General features: G+C 35.8%; 1 protein-coding gene across 6 annotated transcripts in view; it reads right to left on the bottom strand.

Moving 5' to 3' along the window:
• Positions 1–2,772, bottom strand: part of LOC149847400 (putative L-ascorbate peroxidase 6, chloroplastic/mitochondrial) — a 33,634-nt gene extending 30,862 nt beyond the window's left edge. For all 6 annotated transcript variants that reach the window (XR_016430377.1, XR_016430378.1, XM_089997006.1 and 3 more), the window contains exons 1-6: positions 2,521–2,772; positions 1,682–1,825; positions 1,090–1,210; positions 902–1,002; positions 714–801; positions 77–144 (exon numbers count right to left, since the gene is read on the bottom strand). Coding sequence is in view for 4 of the 6 variants with exons in the window: in XM_089997006.1 (XP_089853132.1) it covers positions 77–144; positions 714–801; positions 902–1,002; positions 1,090–1,210; positions 1,682–1,825; positions 2,521–2,709 (711 nt within the window). In the remaining 2 variants the exon portion in view is untranslated. The remainder of the gene's footprint in view (positions 1–76; positions 145–713; positions 802–901; positions 1,003–1,089; positions 1,211–1,681; positions 1,826–2,520) is intronic.
• Between the last annotated feature and the right edge of the window lie 19,442 nt (positions 2,773–22,214).

Genomic DNA, 22,214 nt, shown 5'->3' with positions numbered 1-22,214 from the left:
ACTAAATTAGAAGAGCAAATCAAAACATAAGATGCAACAGGCTATGCAATTTCCAAGTTGTAAAGATAGAGGTAACCTTATCATTGAGGCCCATCCGGTAAAACACTTCACGTAGATGATCTGCTGGTGAAGGAGGGCCAGCATCTAGACATGAAAAGAGAATTTTGTGTCTTTAACTCCAAATAAAAATGATAAAAGTATGAATCTTTATCAACTTGTTGACATGGTGAAGTTTTACAGAGGGATGCTAAGTTGATAATGGCACATTGTCCAATATGTTTTAGTAATGTTGGGGTATTTCAATATGCAACTGTTGTCCAAAGAATGGATGTTGAGGTCTTCCTTTTGCTGCAATTAATCATGCTTAGTCCAGTGCAGAACAAAACAAGCTAAATCTACAAGCATAACATGAGAAAATTGTGAAGGTGTTAATTGGTACTCCATCATTTACTCATATAGTCCTCATAGATAATGCAATACAGCTGGAACTGTATTCAATAAAGGATAAATTTAGTTTATGTCACAGCAAAATAAACCGTCATTACATGCAATACAAGTGTCCTTTAACATGAATTCGAGATTTGAAGGAACAAAACTTTCGAACAACCAATCCGATGGTATGTGGACAGTAACCAAAAGCAGCAGTTTCTAGATTTGGCAACAAACAAGGGCAAGGTAACAAAAAATAAACTCTTAACTAATTATGCACTAACCTGGAAGCCTTCCCTCCTCTGGACATTGTTCAGGACCTGTAACATCTACTCTCCCATACTTCATAGGGATTTTGGGACCTCCAGCCTCCTAGTACATTGGAAACAAGAAGGTAAAAAGTTTTCAATGATATAAAAAATGGTTGCATAAGAGAAGCTCAGAGTAAGCCAAATATTTTAAAAAAGGAGACCTCGATAGCTGTGGCGCTCGCCAATTGAAACAAATCTGCATATGTCACACTAGAATACTTGTCCTTGATTGGTTGAAGCAGCTTCAAAACATTCACCAGCCCTGGCAACAATGAGCACGAGTGGGTGGGTGGGTGGGCATACATTAACTCAAAAACAAACACCATGGATGACACAGGAGCACATTTACCAGCATTGGCTCCATGCTTCAATTCTATATCAAATCTCAAGCTTCCATTAGCTCCACCCCTTTGTGGCCACTCATTGATGTTCTTGTTGTAGGTACCTGCGTCGTGCCATCCTAGTCGAACCTACATTTTTCCAAAAACAACTTTTAAGACGTTTCCAACCCTTAATTGGTCATGAAAAATTCTAAACTCATTCTTCTAAAACTGAAAAAACAAAATCCAAATATTGCAGATAGACACACACCAATTATCCAAAATCCGCACTTCAAAAATTCAAATTTCTAATGCACAAAATAAATATGCAAAATGACTGTAGAAACATGCACAAATTTTGAAAAAGGAAAAAAATGACTGTAGAAACATGCAAAAATTTTATCATTAAGATTCATAAAGATCACATCCACCGAAAGGAATCAATACAATTTATGGAGAAACTCCTATGTGATCATAGTTCCATAAAAGCTCAACCAAAGACCAATCCAAGACTTCAAGAGGAGATGAAAACGAACTGGTATTAGTAAAAGAACCAAACGAATTCATATACAATAAAGATGCAAACCATCAAGTAACGAAAGGTTTTAGCTAAAGAGTTACCAGAATGGGATGGCAGAAGGTGGCTTTCAAGAGATCCCGGACGTCCTCCCTGGCCCTCCTCAATTGGTCAGGATCCGAAGCGAAGCATCTCACCGACACGGTGCTGCTAGCGTTCGCCGAGTGAACCAGCCGTCTCCTTGCATTCTTAAATCATGATCAAGGAACCAAATCAGAACAAGAACCAAAAAAGAAAACTCCCGCACAAGAAAACAAAAGATCATCGACCAGAAACAGGAGAACAAAAAATCCTAGGGGCGATGATTGGATTAGGGAGGTGGCATTTGGGAAGAATTGATGGAAATCACTTGGAGTGAATTCATTGGAAAACGGAATATGGAAGAAGTCGAGAGAAATCCTCTTGTTTGGAAGCAGCACCTGGCCGAAGATTTCAAAAAGGAAACGGTTTCCTTCTTTCTAGAAGGACCTAACAACTTTCTTCTCTCCCACACTGAATCCAAAAACAAAGGATTTAGAAGTCATCTGGCTGATGTACACATATTCCCTTCCTGCTTTTCACGACTCCACCGATTCCTTTTCTCCCAAACAACCCAATGCCGGAATAAAAAACCTTTGATTCCCCCATAACTACTTCCGAGACAAACAAGCAGAATGCCTTTGGGTTCAGGGAATTCAGCAGAACCGGGAACCGATTCCACTAAATTCCACTAAAATTCTTCATCCGTTCTCCAATCGCAAAGAAGAATCTAGTGGAATTGCGGATTCAATTTCACTGAACTCCCTAAATCAAAACGAATTTGACCATATTCCCTGAATCCAAACACGCCATAAAAAGAAAAGACGACGATGATGACTACGATATTGGAGGAATGAAAACATACCGAGAAGAGAACGGAAGAAGACCAAGAAGACGAAAACGAAGAATTGGAGGAAACGGAGAGAGAGGGCTTAGAGAGAAGAGAGGATTTGAAGAGAGGAGAAGAAGAAGGGAGGAGGGATCTCTTGCTGCCGCTGCTGCTCATTGGGAGGGGGCGTGCGCCCAAGCAAGCCGTAGAGAGACGCTCCGCCATTTCTGGGATCTTTTTTTTTTTTCTCTGTTTTTGGGGTGAGGGCTGTTTCGCTTTTTCTTTTTTTCTTTTTTTAAGCCACAAATCTGAAATACTTATCATCGCGTGCCATGTTGTGGTGCGCCGGCCAGCGGCCCCGCAGGGCAGTCGTTGTCAGAATCGGTTACTGGACCGGACCGAACCGAACCGAATCGAATAATCTTGGATCCGATTTGTTTGAACTTTTTTTTTTGGAAAAATAAAATCATGACAAATCACAAATACAACAAAAATTTATCTAAAACAAGGAAATACATCACCTACGGTGGTACCTGCTTCATTTACATAGACCATAGTGACAAAAGTTAAAAATAGCAAAATTTCGGCAGCCAAAAAGCTCGTGAGAAATTGATTTTTTTTCTAAAATCTTGCATTTTGGGACAAAATTTTGGCAAACAAATAAATTAAAAATATATAAAATTTATAATAAAATATAAATGGCAATACTTAAAAATAAAAACCACAGTTTTTTCATGATAAAAAGCCGATAAAAACATAAATAACATGTTTAAACTATGATATTTATGTTTTTAATAAAAAATATGAGAATTTAAAAAATATGAGAAATTACCATTGTTAACTTTTGGGTAGTTACTTGCGAGATTTTCATAAAGCTCACGATATTTGTCACTATGCATAAAACTAATCTCCAAAAGCAAAATCTAACCATTGGATCAGGCTTAGCATATTCTAATTGTTATTTTCATGTGTTAAGGTTGACTCAAACATGATGTTTTATACTATTTTAAACCACCATTATTTTCATGAATTGTGAGTCATTGATTTTGACCGTCTCAAAAATGATATCTTATGGTGTACTAAACATCATAAAACCTTTTAATATACTAAATAAATCATGCAAAACACATTGATATGGTTAGATATACCATTTGGTGGTTAGATCTATGCAAACGTGAGTGGTATCATGGAACAAAGCCACCATATATTTTTTCATACATAAATAAAGCAAATGACATCTTATAGGGTCAAAATCAAATTTTAAGATATGCACTTAATTCTGAAACAATATAATAGCCAGTAAATATCATAGTTATCATAAAATGATCGTACTGTACAAATAATTTGATATGATTCTCTAAAAACCCTAAAATTTCTGATATTTCTTTCGATGTCCAAACTCAGAAATATCCAACATCGTTAGGACCCTTTTACCCTTCGCAATTATAAATTGATGCTTTATTGTGATAGAATTGTACCACTCATCGGCTAGTGCAAATACACACTTAAATCTAGAATCATGCATTTTGTTATGCGGACCTCACGAACTCACATAAATTTATTTAAAACCACAAAAATTACAAATATCCTACATGTTTGCATATACGTCAATATTTTGCATAAATATATTTGTGAAACTCTAATCACAAATATCATATTTTTTGCATATACTTTACGAATTTGCATAAATATGTGTGAAACTCCAGAAACTACAAATTTGCAAATATCTTATTTATTCGCATATACTTCACGATCTCGCATAAATGTATTTGTGAATCTCCTTATGTTACAATTATCATACTTAAGTATTTACCAATTTATGACAAATATGCAATATTGTGTTTTATTTTTTTGACTTATCAAATCATATATAAACTCGTTGTGGTTCCTAACCTTATTTTTACATAATCTAGAGCTTTTTTGTCTTTTGTCCCCACCCTGCTTTCCTTTTAATAACTATTTCGGCAAATATTTTTTGCAGCTATTTCTTACCACTATTCATAGGTGGCCCTTCATCACTTATGAACCATTGACAGTGTATTTTTCTGGTAAGCAGAGTGTTCTCTTTGTTTAACAGTTGAATCAAACCGTGTGTTTTTTTTTTGAAATGTTTTTTAATTTTTCCATCGACGATAACTTGTTTGACTACTCATCCTCGTAAATAGTTTATTTATTTTTTGTAATGCTTTTTCCATATTCTTTGTCTTATTATTATAAATTTTTTTGAATATGTTTATTAATACAATATGACCAATAAAAAGACTTTGTTGAAGGGATTCACACCCACATCATCTAATGTTGTAGCATAACAATAAAAGCAAACGAAGAAATATGAACTCGGTCATCTTGATAATTTGAAAGCATGGCTTAGTTTGTAGAAGTGGGTAGAGAGGGGTTCACAACTAAAGCCAAAATTATGGGTGTCCGATGTTTTTCATAAAAAATGCACTCTCGGTAATCAGTCGCCCTCATTACGCTCACTCAGTCTGCTGCAAAAAAAAAACTTCATTGTTGTAAAAAAACATTTACAAAATTCAAAGTAACCCATATTTGAGGCATCATGTGCAGAAAAAGTTGAGTAGTTTGTGGGCACATTATTATCTCCCATCCCATAAGCATCTAAAGAGGAGGAGGGTGACCCATTGACTTGCACTGAGGTCGTTGTTAACCTCGATGCTCTAAATGAAGCTTAAGATGTGGTCACCTACAGTGGCAGTGATAAGAGGGAGGATGAGGTACCTGACCAAGGGGTTGAGGTTAATGTAGACCCCTGCACAATTAACAAATTTCTGTCACATTTCATTAGGGATCGGACGAAGGATTACCTCACGATATTCATCTTCGAACTTTAAAACTGGCACGAGGGTGACGAAGATATCGGCTTGTTGTCCATGACATGTGCCATCAATGACAATTTTCTAGCCACCCTATAGGTTGTATTTTCTTCCTCTGTAAAGAGGGCCTTTTAGGGAGAGAAGAAAATTGGAGAGAACCACAAAAGGACCATAAGTGGATTGGAGACAGAATTGACTCTTGAACTTGAAGAAATGTGCATGCTCAAGAATGTGATATGTACTCAAGCTGACTTTCTCAAGAATGCAAATATGGTCATCGAGGAGTTATATCGCGCTAATGACAACATCCTCAACTGTAGAAATGTCATTTGAATGAGGTCATTAAGTATACATTTGGATATGTTTTTATGAATGAATTTGTATATAATGTCATTTGAATGTCATTGATTTGTATATAATGTCATTTGAATAGGGTCATTGAGTATACATTTGGAAATGTTTCTATGAACGGAATTTTATATAATGTCATTGCTTTGTATATAATGTCATTGTTATTTATGTTGCTATATGCAAAACTCCATTTAAAAAACTGAAACCACTAAAATCGCAAATATCATATTGTTTCTCATATACTTCATAAATTCGCTTAAACATATGTGTGAAACTCCTCTTAAACTGCAATCACAAAAATTGCATATATCATATTTTTCGCATATAATTCATGAATTCGCATTAACCACTGAAACAACTAAAATCAGATTCGCAAAAATCTTACTAATGACCTTCATTTGAGAAAATCCTACTGATTTGCAAACATATGACTGTTTCACAAAAAACTTATTGTTTCGCATAACCGCTTTAACAACTAAAATCATAAATATCCAACTCATTTGCACATAATTTACGAATTCGCATAGACATATTTACAAAAATCTTATTTGCAAAAAGCCAACTGTTTCGCATATACGTTATTATTTTGCATAACTGCTTTAACAACCAAAGTCGCAAATATCCAACTCATTTGCATATAATTCATAAATTTACATAAAAATATTTGTGAAAATCCTACTGATTCACAAAAAGCTGGTTGTTTAGCAAAAATCTTATTGTTACACATAACCGCTAAAATCACATATATCATACTTTTTTTTCATATAGTTCACGAATTCACATAAACATATTTGCGAAAATCCTACTGATTCACAAAAATTTGATTGTTTCGTATATATGTTCTAAAATCACATAAACATATTTGTGAACCTCCGCATCAAAACATTGCAAATATACTTATTTTTCTGAATCTAAACACAATAGAGATATTGTCCAAACAAAAAAACATCATTAATTTTATAGCAAGATTGTCCATATCATTCATACATGTGTATATGTACATGTATGAAATGAGTTAACAAACAAATGCAAAGTAATTACTTGTTCTCTTGTTGAGAAATACTCTCCATGGTCTGCGTTATCCAATATGTGTAACAGTCAAATGCAAATTATGCTAACAAAAATGAACCTGCAATACATATGAATGAAAATAAGATAACATACACAACAAAGTGAGTATATTATTGAGTAAGTTATGTTATCGTACTATTTGTTTGAGATTTTTATCTGCTAAATATGTGTTTGGCATGAAATTTTAAAGCCTGAAGTCCATTTCTTTCATGTTCATTTCTCAAAGAACCCAATGTTCATTATCCCAATTAAAAGGAATTAGAGTTGCAAAATAAATCTAATTTAATGTCATTATGCACGTGAAAATTTATTTGTAAGTATGAAAAGTTGCATAAAAACATACCTTGTCAGCATCAAGAAAATGATATGGCAAGTCGTTGCTCAACAAGCAGTCAGATGCCTCACATTGCTGCCCTTTAGTTGTGATCATTTGCTATAAATAGACAAGGTTTACCAGTTAGTTTTTGTTAATCGATAGTAAAACAATATAAACATTGTTTCTCATACTCAAAGAAATATAGGGTAAGGTAATGGATCTTCAGCAAATTGTCTCTTTCTCTATCCTCGTTGTGAGCCACTTGGAGTCTTTTTACGAATCTTGCTAGATACTATATAGTAAATCTAGTGTGATAACAAAAGAACAAACAAAATAATGTGTAAACATAAAAAAAGAAATAAACAAAAGAACATGCAAATCTGACACTTACATCACTTGTCAAAAGAGTTTTTTTGCCAAACTCATACTCTTTCGACTCTGAGGTGCTCTTCTATAACTTTTCATTTTTCATTAACATGTTCTTAACAACAAAATAAATTATATATGATTAATATCAAATATACACACATGATTCAGGATAATGCTTATACTTGGGGTACGACAATTTGTTCATTACTCTTCGAAACTTAAAACTGTTTGGTTCCCTTTCTACCGCGGTAACCTCTACGGTTATACATCATGAACTACCTAAGATATACATAAAAGACATAAGACATTAGAGTAATTTATTAAAAAATACTAGATATACACACAAAATCAATTCATTAAACAAAGATGAACAAATCCTACATTTTGCAAAGCATATGTACTCTAACATATTGTTATTTGTGTTTTTCCTATTGTGACCAACCTCACCACAAACATTGCACTTGTATGGCACAATATTATTGTGTTTTGTTCTCCGTCAGTTAACCTTAGGTCACCCTGCTTTACAAACCATTTTTAGTCAATACTCCACTCTCTCTAAACTCGTCGAAGTGTATAAATTCGACTTTAGATGCATTAAAAAACATTTTCATGAATCATTTGACTCCTTATCAACAACTGCAAATGCTACCAGAACAATAAACTCGTATATCTTTTTTTTAGGAATGTATCGTCTACCATAAGAACTGGAGAGCATTCATTCAAAAACTCATCAATGTTTGGCCAAAAAGATAAAAACAGATACTGAAATTGATCTTTCTGATCGGTCTTAATATATCCTAGCGATTCTCGGTTAGCATTCTTCAGATGATCTAAATAGGTAGAAAGCATCTTAAAGGACTCTTTGAATGAACCATATAATGCAGTCTTAGTGTGTTCTCGTCCACACAATACTTGTTTATAAGTAACCTCTACACCATTCTTGCGACTAATATCATTCATGATTTCTCTTGGAGTTATCTTTGAGTGATCGTGCATGCATTTGTGAATAACACATGAAATCCACTTTGAAGACACTTTATCCACTACAAGGTTGTTGAGTGATCCACCACATGTATGCTTGCTTTCATACTTTTTCACTTGAAAGAAACCTACTACGTGTACCTTTGTGCAATGGATCTTTTAAAGGCAATCAACTGTCATATGTGTGTTCTTCCTCGTGCATACGACAATGACTATTATTACAACTCTTTAAGAAATTTGCTTTATAGTTATTCCTGATCACATGATGTTTTAAAAATTTGCGACAATGTTGCAAATCATTAAACCTTTTGCCCAAAGTAATTTTTCAATCGTTTGAGTTTGTTGTTAGCCATTAGAATTGTTCACATCATTACGCTTTTTATTACACATTTGCTCATACAAATATGGTGTCTCTGCTTCAAATGATTTTCAATTGTTTTTTATTATATGAGAACCCATTAAACGAGAACCAAGGGTTTGCATTCTCAAATGTCATTAGTGCATCGCTTTCACCTGCCTTTATTTGTCCCATGCCATAATTGTCTTTATATTCTCTTATCGATATAGTATACTCATCATCATCGATATCATCTGATTCTTCACTATCAACATTATTACAAATAACGCTAATTGAATGTTCGGTTGCACCAACTAAATCAAAATTCATTGTATCTATCGCTTAATTTGCTTCTATATATGCATCATTCCTGCATTTCTAACATTCAAGATTAACCATCAAAACATCACATTCATCATCACACCTACATCTTAACAATAAATCATATCAAAATTATAATTTATACCTAGTACTATCGTATGTTCAGGAAGGTTGCATGTCATTCAAATTACTGCGATGAAGATCACTGGCATTGGTTTGCCTATGTGGTTCCACATCATTTGCAGTGATCTGTTGATCATGTACAACAATAATATCATCTACTTTTGAGAAAGTTGGATAATCGGTAAAGGTCTCTACTTGATAGATGGTGTTTGAGATACATGCAATACGTGGGGTTTGCATCATTTCATTAATCAATTACTCCTTGTTTAACTGCTCTTTGATTAACTTTGCATACATCCAAGTAAACATCACTATTAAATAGCATTGATTCTATATCATCATCGTCCTCAACATCCATCTATATTTCTTGGTTATTTAAGTTTGGAGAATAACTATACCGGAGGCTCACTAAGTCTGCCGCATATCCAATTTTACGAGATATCAAAGTCGTAGATTCCTTAAATATACTATTTTTAGAGAGCACAATAGATTTTCAATTAGTATAATCAGACCTACGGTAGTGTACTTTAACCCTTTCAAACGCCGTCATTGGTTGCCTACAACAACCACGGTATTGTACTTTAGCCATTTCAATGCTCGTGCACAGTGAACCCTAGCCCCATTACACCAACACAAAAACAACAAATATTAACTAAAAGACAAGCAAACAATCATAAATCATCTACATCAAAAACATATATATATATATATATATTTCTATAAAAAATTTGTAAACATAGTAAATTTTAAACGGTAAATCTGATGACAGAAAGATGGATGACAACACAAGAAAACATACAAAAAACATATATAGCAACAACCAAACAGAAATACGCATGAAGATATTAAATGATCGTGAGTTCAATCCGTTTGCACTATTAATTGTAGGCTGTCATATTAAGTAGAAATATGCATGGAGATACACATGTATATATTATATGAAAATCACCTTTTGAACCTATAGACGGAGAAGTCGATCATAATGATGATACTGCAACATCCTCAAAATGCAGAGCCAAATTACACGAGAATCAATGCAAAGGTTTTAGATCGAAGTTTTTTGCAGATACAAACGAAAACAAGAAACCCTCAAATAAAAAACAAACACATATATGATTCAAGAACTCCACAAATATTAAGAAAAATCACATATAATAATATAGTCGCAAATATTTAAGTAGGACATTTGCAATTTTGTTGTTTCCCTTTAAGTGGAGTTTTGCACATATATTTATGTGAATCCGTGAAGTATATGTGAAAAATAGGATATTTGTGATTGGAGTTTTGCAAATATATTTATGCAAAATATTGACGTATATGTGAAAATGTAGGATATTTGTGATTTTGGTGGTTTTAGTTTCATCAAAAAAATTTCAAATAAATTTGTGCGAGTTCATGAGGTCCGAATAAAAAAATGTGCGATTTTGGATTTAAGTGTGTGTTTGCACTAGCCGACGGGCAGTACAATTCTATCACAATAAGGTCTCAATTTGCAGTTGAAAAGGATAAAAAGGTCCTAACGATGTTGGATATTTTTGAGTTTAGACATCAAAATAATATAAAAAATTATAGAGTTTTTAGAGAATCATGTCAAAGTACCCATACAGTCATTTTCTGAAATTAGAAATTAGGCAGAAAACCCATTCATGTTGATTTTCAAGAAAATTGAAGAACTGGTTCCATACGATTTGTTCCAGTATAGTCATTTTCTGAAATTAGAAATTAGGCAGAAAACCCATTCATGCTGATTTTCAATAAAATTGGTGAAGAACCGATTTAATACGATTTGTTTACTTCGTACTACTACAATACAAACGATAGTCACAAATCTTGTTACCATTTGGATTTTCTTAGCAAAGGAAAATCCTTGTGGTAAAAAATTTGGAAAAATATGGTGTGTGTACATATATATATATATATATTTAAAAATATACAATAAAAATATAAAAATGCAACCACCACAATCTACTGAAGCTCCATACTTCGGTTCTACGAATCAACATTCATTTCTATTAAGATTTGTTTCTATGTCAAAATTTGTTTGTTGTAAAATTAAAAGAATGATTTGTATATAATTACTATTTTCCCTTCATTCCAGTTAAGATCATTAGAAACTTCATGTATGTATATTAGATGAATTAAGTATTGTCAACCATGAAAGAAAAGCAGGGTTGAATGAGATAGATGATTGGATCTCGCAATCACAACCTAAGAATGTCCAGTTGGAATCTCGTGGGGTTATCTCCTAGCTTTTTTTCGACCGAGAAAGCTGGGATTAGGCAGACCCCTACCAGTTATACAACCATACCATTAGGATTCGAACTTGCAACATCCCAACACAAGGTGACGTGCACTAACTGCTCCTGCCAGACAAGCGAAGCCCCCCGTTGGTAAGTTATCTCCTAGCTTGCTTACAAAAGAAAAAAGAAACCATATTCAGCCCTCCGCTCATCTATTAAGGGTGACTCACAAACATCATAGGTGCACCATCACAAGTTTAAAACTCACAGATGTGCATCCCTTGCCGCAAGAAAAAATTTTGGGTGTACTCCCTGGTGAGAAAGCATGACCTGAGGTTTTTACACCAGTGAGCTCATAAGTGAGGTGGTTTTCCAAGTTTTGAAAATATATTAGCAACTTAAATTAACATCCTCCTAGTTCCCTTACAATGAGAATGCTATGTCCTCTCACTTACCTAGAACTCACTTATGCCAGTCCGACCCGGTATTGGCATAGCAGATCCTGAACCTGGACCTAAATCCATCCAATTGGGGTCCTGTAGCTTAAGAGTTGGCCCATCAGAACCTTTACTCTTTGTGGAACACAGATTAAAGGGAGTGTAGCGGTTTTACCAGATAAAGTCAGTGAAATCTTAAAGCAAAACCAAATGCAACCAATGTTCACAACTGGTCAATCTATTTTGAGAATGAAGTAACAAGGGTTTACCAGACCCTACTGTCCCCAATCTACTCAACAAGACCCAGGTGAAATCCTAGAATTCTTGGTTGGGTTCAATCCAAGATACAACTTGATTACAAAAGATACAAACATAAAATATCATGATTATTCTAAAACTAACATTTAACAAGCTCGTTACATATTTTACAGTTCAGTTGTAATGAAATGAAACAAAAGCAAACAAGTGTCACTTATGAACTTACAAGAATACAACCAACAAGATGAACACTTGATTGATCAAGCCACACTACCCACACAAGGGTCAAATAAAGGTTTTTGTATTGTATAAAATGCAAAAAAGGCATTGAAGTATAAAGAGCTTGAAGCCCTATTTATAATAGACAAGGAACATAGGGAGCAGCCCAAATAGTTGTTGGGCTACTCCCAACGGTCAGCTCCAACAGCTAGTTGGAGCTTATCTCAAACACGGTACAAAAGGTAAATTACAAAAAAAAAAAATAGTCAACCCCTAATGGGCTGACTCTTATTACAATGTAAAATGATCGGAATACCCCTGATAGGTATTCCAGTTTACACACATATGGATATATATATATATATATTAGAAGCTTATCTTAACACCTTTCATCAAACTCATGGTGTAACAAACGAGAGTTTGCCAAGTAAGAAGTGAAATCAAGGTGACGAGAGTGCTTTAGTGAAAAAAGTCGTCAATTGATACTCAGATGAAACATAAGATAATGTGATGGTCTTCTTTAAGAATTCTTCACGAACGTAGTGACAATCTATTTCAATGTGTTTGGTCCTTTCATGGAATGTATGATTGCTTGCAATGTATATTGCGTTGTTGTTGTCACAACATAATCTCAAGAGTTCTGCAATGTGAACTCCCAAATCTTCTAATAATTGTTTCAACCATACTAACTCAAACGCAGTTGTTGTCATGACACGAAATTCTGAAAGTGCACTAGGATCGAGGCAATGAGCACTAGAGGGGGGTGAATAGTGCTTTTAAAAATTGTCTGCGGAATATTGAAGGATTTTGCAAATCGAAAAGCAAACACACAAAGAACACAAGATTTTATTCTGGTTCGGTCTAACCCGACCTACATCCAGTCCCCAAGCAAAACCCGCTTGAGATTTCCACTATCAACCTTGTAAACTACAAGATCACACAGACCAAAACCGATCCCACTTTCAGTAACAACCCTACTGAAAGCAAACAACTCATTTACACCAAGGAGTCCTTTTTACAGAAAAGAAATAACAACTTAAAATACAACCTATGAGCCTTTCTTTTAAATGCGAATGAGATGCAATTGGCTTTTGAGGTTGTTGAAATACTCTACTCACGAATTCACTATCTCCCAAAGTGATTTGAGTGAAAAACTAAAGTGAAAATATCAAGTGAGTGAGAAAACAAATACTTGAATGAATAGGAGTGAAAAACAATAAATAAATGATTCAAATCAATTGAATTCTTGTTGTTTTGAGTGTAAAATGCACTCATATTTATAGTTAAAAATTTCCATACATTGAGAGTATGAAAGGGTGTCAAAACAGTCCATTTTGAATTATCAAAACGTTTGAAAAACAAAGAGACGCGCCTTTTTGAAGTTTCAGGAAAACGGCAAAATTAGTCGATTGAAACATCAGTTAGTCAACTAATAGTTAGTTATTAGTAGACTGACAGTTATCGTCGGTCGACGGATCTGTTAATCGAGCCGTTTGAAAATCTGAACTTTTGAAACTTAGTCGACTTGAGAAAAGTTAGTCGACTGATAATATCATCAGTAGACTGAAAAACCTTTTAGTCGATTGCTGCTAAAATCTTCTGAAAAACAAACATTCTGTTCGGTCGACTGATAAAAGCATTAGTCGACTGCTGCTAAATTTTCAGAAAACACATGTTCTGTTCAGTCGACTGATAAAACCATTAGTCGACTGTTGCTAATTTTTCAAAAAACAGACATTCTGTCCAGTCGACTAATAAAACCTTCGGTCGACTAATTTGACAAAAATGACTTTTTAGAAAATATGGCGCGAAAGGATTAGTCGACTGGTAAGTCTATTGGTCGACTAATAAACATGAAAATTTAAGAAAAGAGTTTTCTAAAAAGATTTTCATGAGGGGTTCTTTTAGAAAAGTTTTTCTAAAGACTTTTAAGGTGAAATGCAACTTAAATATGCACTCTAAGTAAGGCTCTTACAAGAATCTAAGACTTTTAATGAATTAAACATTTGCACACTAGTCTTCAAAGATTCTTCATCGAATTCTTTAATTTCTTCATAGCCTTAGCTGAAATGCAGTTGATTCCACTTGCTCATCATCAAAACCTTGTACTTGAAGTATCATGTATGGCTTCATTGTCGTAACAAATTCTACTTCAATGGAAGAGAATGACATATTTTGTTGCTTCTTACATCTTGTAAACACCCCAAATTTTCACTCACCTCCCCAATATTTCCACCAAGCATCAACATCCAGCCTCTGAAATCGCTGGAGGGCAAAATGGTCATTTTCTGAGCCCGGACCTTGCAAAAGTCTAAATTTCATCTGGAACTCTCAAAATTTCCCTATTTTTAGCTCAGATGTTCAAAATTTTACTCCTGACAGGAGACAGACATCTCCGAGTCTTGGCTCAAGATTATATTGCATAAGACATGACATTGCCTATCATTGCATGAGCATTTCAAATCACTGCACTGCACAGCATGTCATTTCGAGGTCCAGAACTGTTGATTTCAAAATTTTCAATCCAGATTAGAATTTTAACTCTTTTCAAAACCCTGGGTCTTCAAAATTATCAGTTCTTCCCATTTTACCCCCAGGGCTCTGAATTTTAAAATATTTCCTCAGGAAAATGATCTGGATAGTTTTAATATGGATTTCAGCCACCTTATCTCAGATTTTGCCCTTTTGACAATTTCAAATATCTTCCTTTTACAAAATTGCCCTACAGGGGCCAACTCTTTCCAAAAATTCCTGTTTTACCAATTAGCCCAGATTTTATGAAAATTCCAAAAAGAGGTTGGTCTTGTTCTTATTTCAATAAAGAAGCAATGTGGGACCCACACTGAGGTGGTGTCACATAGACTTTTCTTTTGAAAAACCTAAACTTTGAAAAACCCCAAAAAATAGGAACCTTGTCCCCTAGATTGGTGCCACTTGTCCTTTCTCTCTCCTCCCATTTACCTGCCATGTGTCAGCATAGGGTTCACCTAGAGTTGGCGCCATATGTCACCTTCTCTCTTCTGCCACCCTTTGACACGTGTCAGTGTGGGACCACCTTAAGATGCCGCCACATGTCATTAGTCATCCTCTTTATTTTATGCCACGTGTCAATGTCTACCATCTTCACCCTGTGCCAAGTGTCATTCCAAGGTCACCATGAGATGCCACGTGTCATGTGTTGTCCTGTTTAGAAAAAGTAGAACTTGTCTCCCCTGAGGTGGCACCATTTGAATTATGTCTCCTGCAGGTGACACATGTCACTCTCTCCTTTCCTCAGGAAAAGCAAGCGACACGTGTCAATCTCTGCTCCTTTCAGAAAAAGCAGAGGACACATGTCTCCCTCCTATTTTTCTCAGAAAAGTAGATGACACATGTCATCTCCAGCTTCCTTTAGAAAAAGTAGAAGACACATGTCACTCCCTGCTTTTCTCAGAAAAAGCAAGTGACACATGTCACCCTCTGCTCTTCTCAGAAAAAGCAAGGGACATGTGTCTCTCTCTGCTTTCTTCAGAAAAAGCAAGTGACACATGTCACTTTCTGCCTCCTTCAGAGAAAGCTAGAATTCAAATGTTCAAACTCCAGTCTGAGGTGGCGCAAATCCTGAACTTCACCTTTTCTATTTTGTGTGAGATGGTGCCACGTGTCCCTTTTCCTCCCTCTTGCCACATGTCATTGTAGGAACCACCCTGAGGTGGTGCCACATGGCAGTCTCTCCTTTCCTCTAGAAAAAGCAGAAATTTAAATTTCAAACTCTCTCTGAGGTGGCACCATCTGAATCCTCTGCCTTTCCTTCTGACACATGTCAATGAAGATGCTCTGAGATGGCGCCACATGTCAGTCTCTCCTTTCATCAGAAAAAGTAGAATTCAAACCCCTCTGAGGTGGCGTCTTCTGCTTCCTCTGCTCCTACCTTCTGACACATGGCAATGTGGATGCTCTAAGATGGCGCCACATGGAAGTCTCTCCTCCTTCCAGAATAAAGCAGAATTTGAATTTCAAACTCCAAGACAACACCCTCTGAGATGGCGCCACATGGAGGGCTCAGATTAAGCTTCTTTGAATTTCAAAATTTTCCAAAAATCTCTATAAATACAAGGCCCCATGTCCAGCCTAGGGGAGCTTCTTTTGGATTTAGCATTTTCACTCTGAGAGCCCTGTTTGAGAATTGAACTTCAGAATTCCATTTTCATTCTTTCTTGGTTTCCTCTGGATTCACGCCCCTCTGGAGCCCATTATCAAGGTAGCCACTCATTTTGGGAGTTCTAAAACCGCTGGAGAACACAAGGTAAGCTTCCATTCCTATTGATTTCACTATGATAATTCTTTTGGTTTGATTCATGTTGTCGTTTGAAGAAAGAGCTCATCAGAGGGATGGATTGAGCTATTCTCATAAAACGACATATATAAAAATACATAATTATACTTCCTTGATGATTTTAACATGCATGTAGTTAGCTAGATTTAATTTGCATTTTATTTCATTCATTTAGTACATTTCATGAATTAATTTGGATTAATTTAGCATTTATTTCAATTCTGCTTATTTTCAGTAGGTCCCTGTTTTTGTCAGTCAGTCCACACGTCATTTCATGCATTTATTTTTTATTAAAAATCCCAAAAAAATCACTGAATGCGCCCTTAGGTGTCCCGAAAATTTTGCCAAAAATTCAGAGGCATTTGAATTTGTTTACTGCGGTAAACATTCAAAATGGCAAGTCGGGTTTTGTCACCTGGGATGCGTTTTGAAAATCATTTGCCGACTTGTAAAATCGAGATATCCCTCAGGGAAGATTCGATTTTCGATTAGAAAAATGTTATGAATTTTGGAGAATGTCTAGTTTTTAATATGATTTTTTCAGTTTTTTCTGATTTTTTTCTTATATCTGACAAAAATCTGAGAGTTCGGGACACGTGTCAGAGCCTAATTTGGGCCTCTGAGATCTTGGATCGACTTAGGGCTATGGTTTCTCTTTGTGTGTTGCTCCAAATCCGAAACTGTAAAAAGTGAAAGTGGTGTACGAGATGTCCTCTGTTTGAATCTAAAAGACTGTAATTTTTAAAACAGTGTTGACCCCTGCTTCTGATTTTTCTTGTCAGCCCTCTGTTTTGCTACATTTGTCTGTTCTGTTAGTTTAGGCAGAAATAGTTATATTTTTATCTGTGTTTCCGTTGATCAAATGCTGAAGTCATAAACATGAAAGTTGTTCATGTATGTGTCGTGCATAACTCTGATTAATTTCATAAATTTCCATGGCTGTTTTGTATTTTTTTAGCATTTTTCATCAGATTAGTGTGATTTTTACCTCTGTCAGAACTAAATCTCTGTTATTGAACTCACCATGGCTCAAATCCCGAGGCTGTAAAAACCAAAAATGTTCCATTTTGGGTCTTTTAGCAGTCTGCAAAATATCAGAAGTTTTAATGGTGTAAATCTTGCATTATCATATTAGGCATTGCATTTGGTTCGGATCCATAGGCAAAATCCATCATTTTTAGGACTTTCCTTAAATTTTAGCATTTAAATCATATCATTTCGTGATTTTTAGCATTCTAGGTTGTTTATCAGAGTGTTTAGATGCTTTATACCGAATTTGGTGCAATTTGGAATCCATTTGAGGTTCGGATCATCCATAATACCAAAACAGGGTCCCGCAGGACCCGGATCCAAGCGAAAAACAAGCGAAAATCGTTATTTTTGATAAATTGCAAAATACCAAATTCTGATTTTACAGTCTTAATGTGTCTAGCAGCATGTCATCATATCTCTTACTGCATTTTATCATCATTTGATTCAATTTGAACTTCAAAATCTCAATTTTACCAAGTTTTCCTTCAAAGAACCCTGATTTTAAAGGTGTAATTTTAATTTTAGGGGTATTTTGGTTATTTTAACCTCAATTCCGAATTTCAAATTGTTTTCTACTGAATTTATAGCATTTTCATCATTTCAAAATATCAAGGAAGCATGAGAATAGGGTTTATATCCAATTAAGTCCAATAATTTCATAATATTATTGGAAAATCTTGGAAAAACCCACATATTTGAGCTAACCTTATTTCAAGTTTGGCAGAGACATTCAAAAGAAGGAGCTGAAGTCTGCAAATTTCTTTTATTTCCTTTATTTAGTGATGTAATAATGTAAATTTTGGAATAAGAGAGTTAATTTCCTGCTTAGACTAGGATGCATATCATATAGTTTGAATTTATGCAAATATCCTGCTTATGTGATGCATACATCTTATTTCAAAAGCACTATGGATGTTCACGAATGGCACGTGCACCAACTCTTAGGGAGTTGACGGACTCGGTGGGATCCATATTTACGGCCCTAGTCGGAATATGGACGAGACCCAGATCCGTCATCTTTCTACTAGTCACATTGAGCCTACACTCTTAGGCTATCTTAAAATGCACATCATATTTCTGAAGTTTTCAAAATCATGTGCATCAAATCAACTAAGTTCTGAACATATTCATGGCCACAGTCAGAATATGTAAAGGATTTATTTGGACTTAATGCACATTTTCCAACCAATTCCTCAGAAAATCTTCTCAAAGTGCATTCATTCACTCATGTCATTTGCATCATGAAATCATTGATTTTCTCAAGATTTTCTCAAGAAAACTTCATTCTCAAGAAATCGATTTCTCAAGAAATTCTAAGGATTTTTCAAAATCGGTTTTCCAAAGACAAGTTTCTCCACAGTTTTCCCTGGAAAATGATATTTTCTTAAGAGATTCAAAAGAGTTTTCCAATCTTTCTCCAAGATCCAAAATCGATTTCCAAGTATTTCAAAAGGTAAAATTCCCAGGATTTCGATTCCCCAAGTTTTGAATTTCCTTCTCCAATGAGTTTTCCTATAAATCTTCCATCATTTTCCTAAGAAAACTCTCAAAGTCCAAGTTTTCCTAAGAAGTGTTTCCCTTTTCAAAAGGTTCATCTTTTCTCAAGAATCACTCCCATTTTCCCAGGATTTTCAACTATTCCTGATTTTATCACATCTTTATAAGCTTTCTCATGTTTTCAAAAACCCTTTTTATATGAGTTTCCTGAGAAATTGAACTCTTTCCTGAGAGATTCTTTTCAACTCCAAATATTTTCCAAGCATACATCATGTTTTTCCAAGATGCATTTTACAAAATTCTCATAGCACATGCCTGAATTCTTTGTGCATTTAGGATAGAACATAATTTCGATGATCTTACTAAGTCAAGCACAATTTTGGTCCTTGGTTCGATTACCCCTGTTAAAGGCGGCATGAACGGTCGAACCTCGTACCGACAGGTCGAGCCCCATCCCATGGATTTTCCCGCAATTTTCAAAACGAAGGCGAGTATTTCAAAAGAAATTTTCAAAATCCGGTCAAGTTTGAATCGCGAAAGCGTTCCTTCCTTTCTCTCTTCCGCAAGAAAGGGAAGACGGGGGGAAAATTTTGCGACGATAACAGGTTTGGCGATCGAGATGGGACCTGTCCTTGTCTGACCTAAATTATGCTTGACTTAGTTTAATTATCAAAATTATGTTCACAAAATGTCAGCTCTTTTACTTTCAATATCATGTGAGCCTAGGAGCCTAGATTCTGACCTAGCTGACATTGACTGCATGTAGCTTAGGCATGGTTTGGTAGGACTAGATTGAGGAGAAATTTTCATGCTCACATAGACTTAGGTCTAAATACAACTCTCCTCAATTTAGGATCTGAATGCTAACAATGTGTGCTTCTTCAAAGTTTTCAAAATCTATCTCTCTAGGACTTAGAGCCTTCTATTTCTTGCATGTGATCATTTTTTCAAAACCCCCATTACCTATCATTACCCGGTCTTCACGTTGCTGGGCTCTCTTCCAGAACCCTAGTTCGGGACAGAGCCTCACAACTGGGCCACCTATTTGGGTTAACACCCCCCTACTACGTACCGCGGGCCACAGTCCGAAGTATATCGGTAGGCGCTCAAGGATGTTGGAAAACCTTACCTTAGAACCGGAGTGGAAATTCTATGCCACGTACCTCGGATCTCGATTCGGGTATATCGGCATAACTGGATTGGACAAAGATGATCTGAACTTAGAGTTAGGATTAAGGTCCTACAACTGTTTTCAAAATGATGCATCTAGAGTCAGCTTTTTAGGGAGTGCTGAATGTGCATAAATGTTTATGCAGGATGTGAGTTTGTATGCTACTTTTATTTCTCTCATATTTTTTTCAAAAATATCTTTCCAAATATCCATATTCTCATATTTTCCTTTATTTTCTAAAACCTGGATGGTTTTTCCCAAATATTCAATTTCTTTCAAAACTCCAGGTGATTTTTCATTCTCCCGTTCTATTGGATCTCGAATTTCCAGCTGCATTTTTATCCTGCCTGCAAATTTTTCAAAATCATATGTTTTCTCTCATTGGATTTTCGATCCTGTTGTTTACTTGCAAAATTCTTCACCGCATTTTCCTCGTGCATACCTTGATTATTGTGGCGGAAACTATTTACCCACTTGCCTTCTCCTTATTCTAAATCTGTTTGCGGATTGTTTTTCCAAAAGATATCTCTTTCCTTCAAAAATGGTGTTTTACTCGTGGTTGACGACCTCGCCTAGGTAACAAGGCACATTTTCTGTTGTTTATTTCTCTTATAAAGAATGACAACACAATTGTCATAATCCTTATGACGACTCACTCCTTAGTAATGGGATAATCTTCCAATGGTCTACCATATTTTCTTCAATATTTCCTTCCAAAAATCCAAAAAAAATTCCTCAAAATTTGATCCTATCTTTGCCCTGCAGAGTCCTGTAGAGAAAGAGAAAGAGAGAGAATACAAGAAAGCCTTCACAACATTTGATGGTTCAGACAAGGTCAGGGAAGAAGACCGCACCAATTCAGCGTATCATCTACTCATCAACATCAGAAGGAGAGATGAATTCGCCAAGGTCAGACAAAGACCAAGAGCAACCAGAAGATGACAGTATCGACCCTCAGATGTACGCAATGTTTCAGAAGATGATGAAGAGGATGATGAGTGAGCAGGCTGGCACCAGCTCAGACAGAAATCCATTCAGTCAGAGAATTAGAGATCGTGTGGCCAAGAGGTCAACCAAGTCTTCTGAGGAGAATGTTCAAGATATTTCAGACGAAGATGATACCGATGAAGAATATGAGGTGCCTCCGGCATTTCAGAAATGTGGCCAAAGGAGGAGTCACAAATCAAAAAGTCAGGTCGCAGAAGAGCCCCTGCAAGCACAATTCAGGGAAATGGCCAGAGTGGTCAAGGATCTGCAAGCCCGCGACAAGGGCAAGAAAGTCTTCACCAGCGAAGACTTCTACGACGGTTTAGAAGGGGATGATGATCTGGAGAATCTTCCCCAAAAATTCATCAAGTTCGATGGTTCTGGCGACCCAAAAGCCCATCTCGCCATGTTCTTCGCTGAATGCTCTAGGTTCAAAAGAGACAATAGAGCACTGTTCTTATGCTTTCCTCGCAGCCTGGAAGGAGTCGCGGCCAAATGGTACGCGAAACATGTCAATCCTATAGAACTGAAAGAGTTCGACAAAGTCGTGAATTTGTTCGTTGAACGATTCTTGTTCAATATTGAAGCGCTCCCAACATTGAGCCATCTCTGCAATCTAAGGCAGAATGAAAATGAAAAGGCAAGGGACTTCATTCGCAGATGGAGAGAGACCTGCAACAAAATGAGGGATCCTATATCAGAAAGACATGCTTTATCATTGATCCTCAATAATTTTTCGCAACCTCTGAGAGGATTAATTTCTACCTCACCATCCAAATCTTTCGTTGAACTCATTGAACGAGCAGAATGGCTCGAGTTGAGTGTGGAGAATGGAGTCTATAAAGGCTTCACATTTTCCAAGAACAATCCT

The sequence above is a fragment of the Nuphar pumila genome, chromosome 2 (genome assembly GCF_984573655.1).
Source record: "Nuphar pumila chromosome 2, dmNupPumi1.hap1.1, whole genome shotgun sequence".
Taxonomy (NCBI): Eukaryota; Viridiplantae; Streptophyta; class Magnoliopsida; order Nymphaeales; family Nymphaeaceae; genus Nuphar; species Nuphar pumila.
The sequence above is the reverse complement of the archived record's forward strand: the minus strand, read 5'-3'. Positions and strand labels throughout refer to the sequence as shown.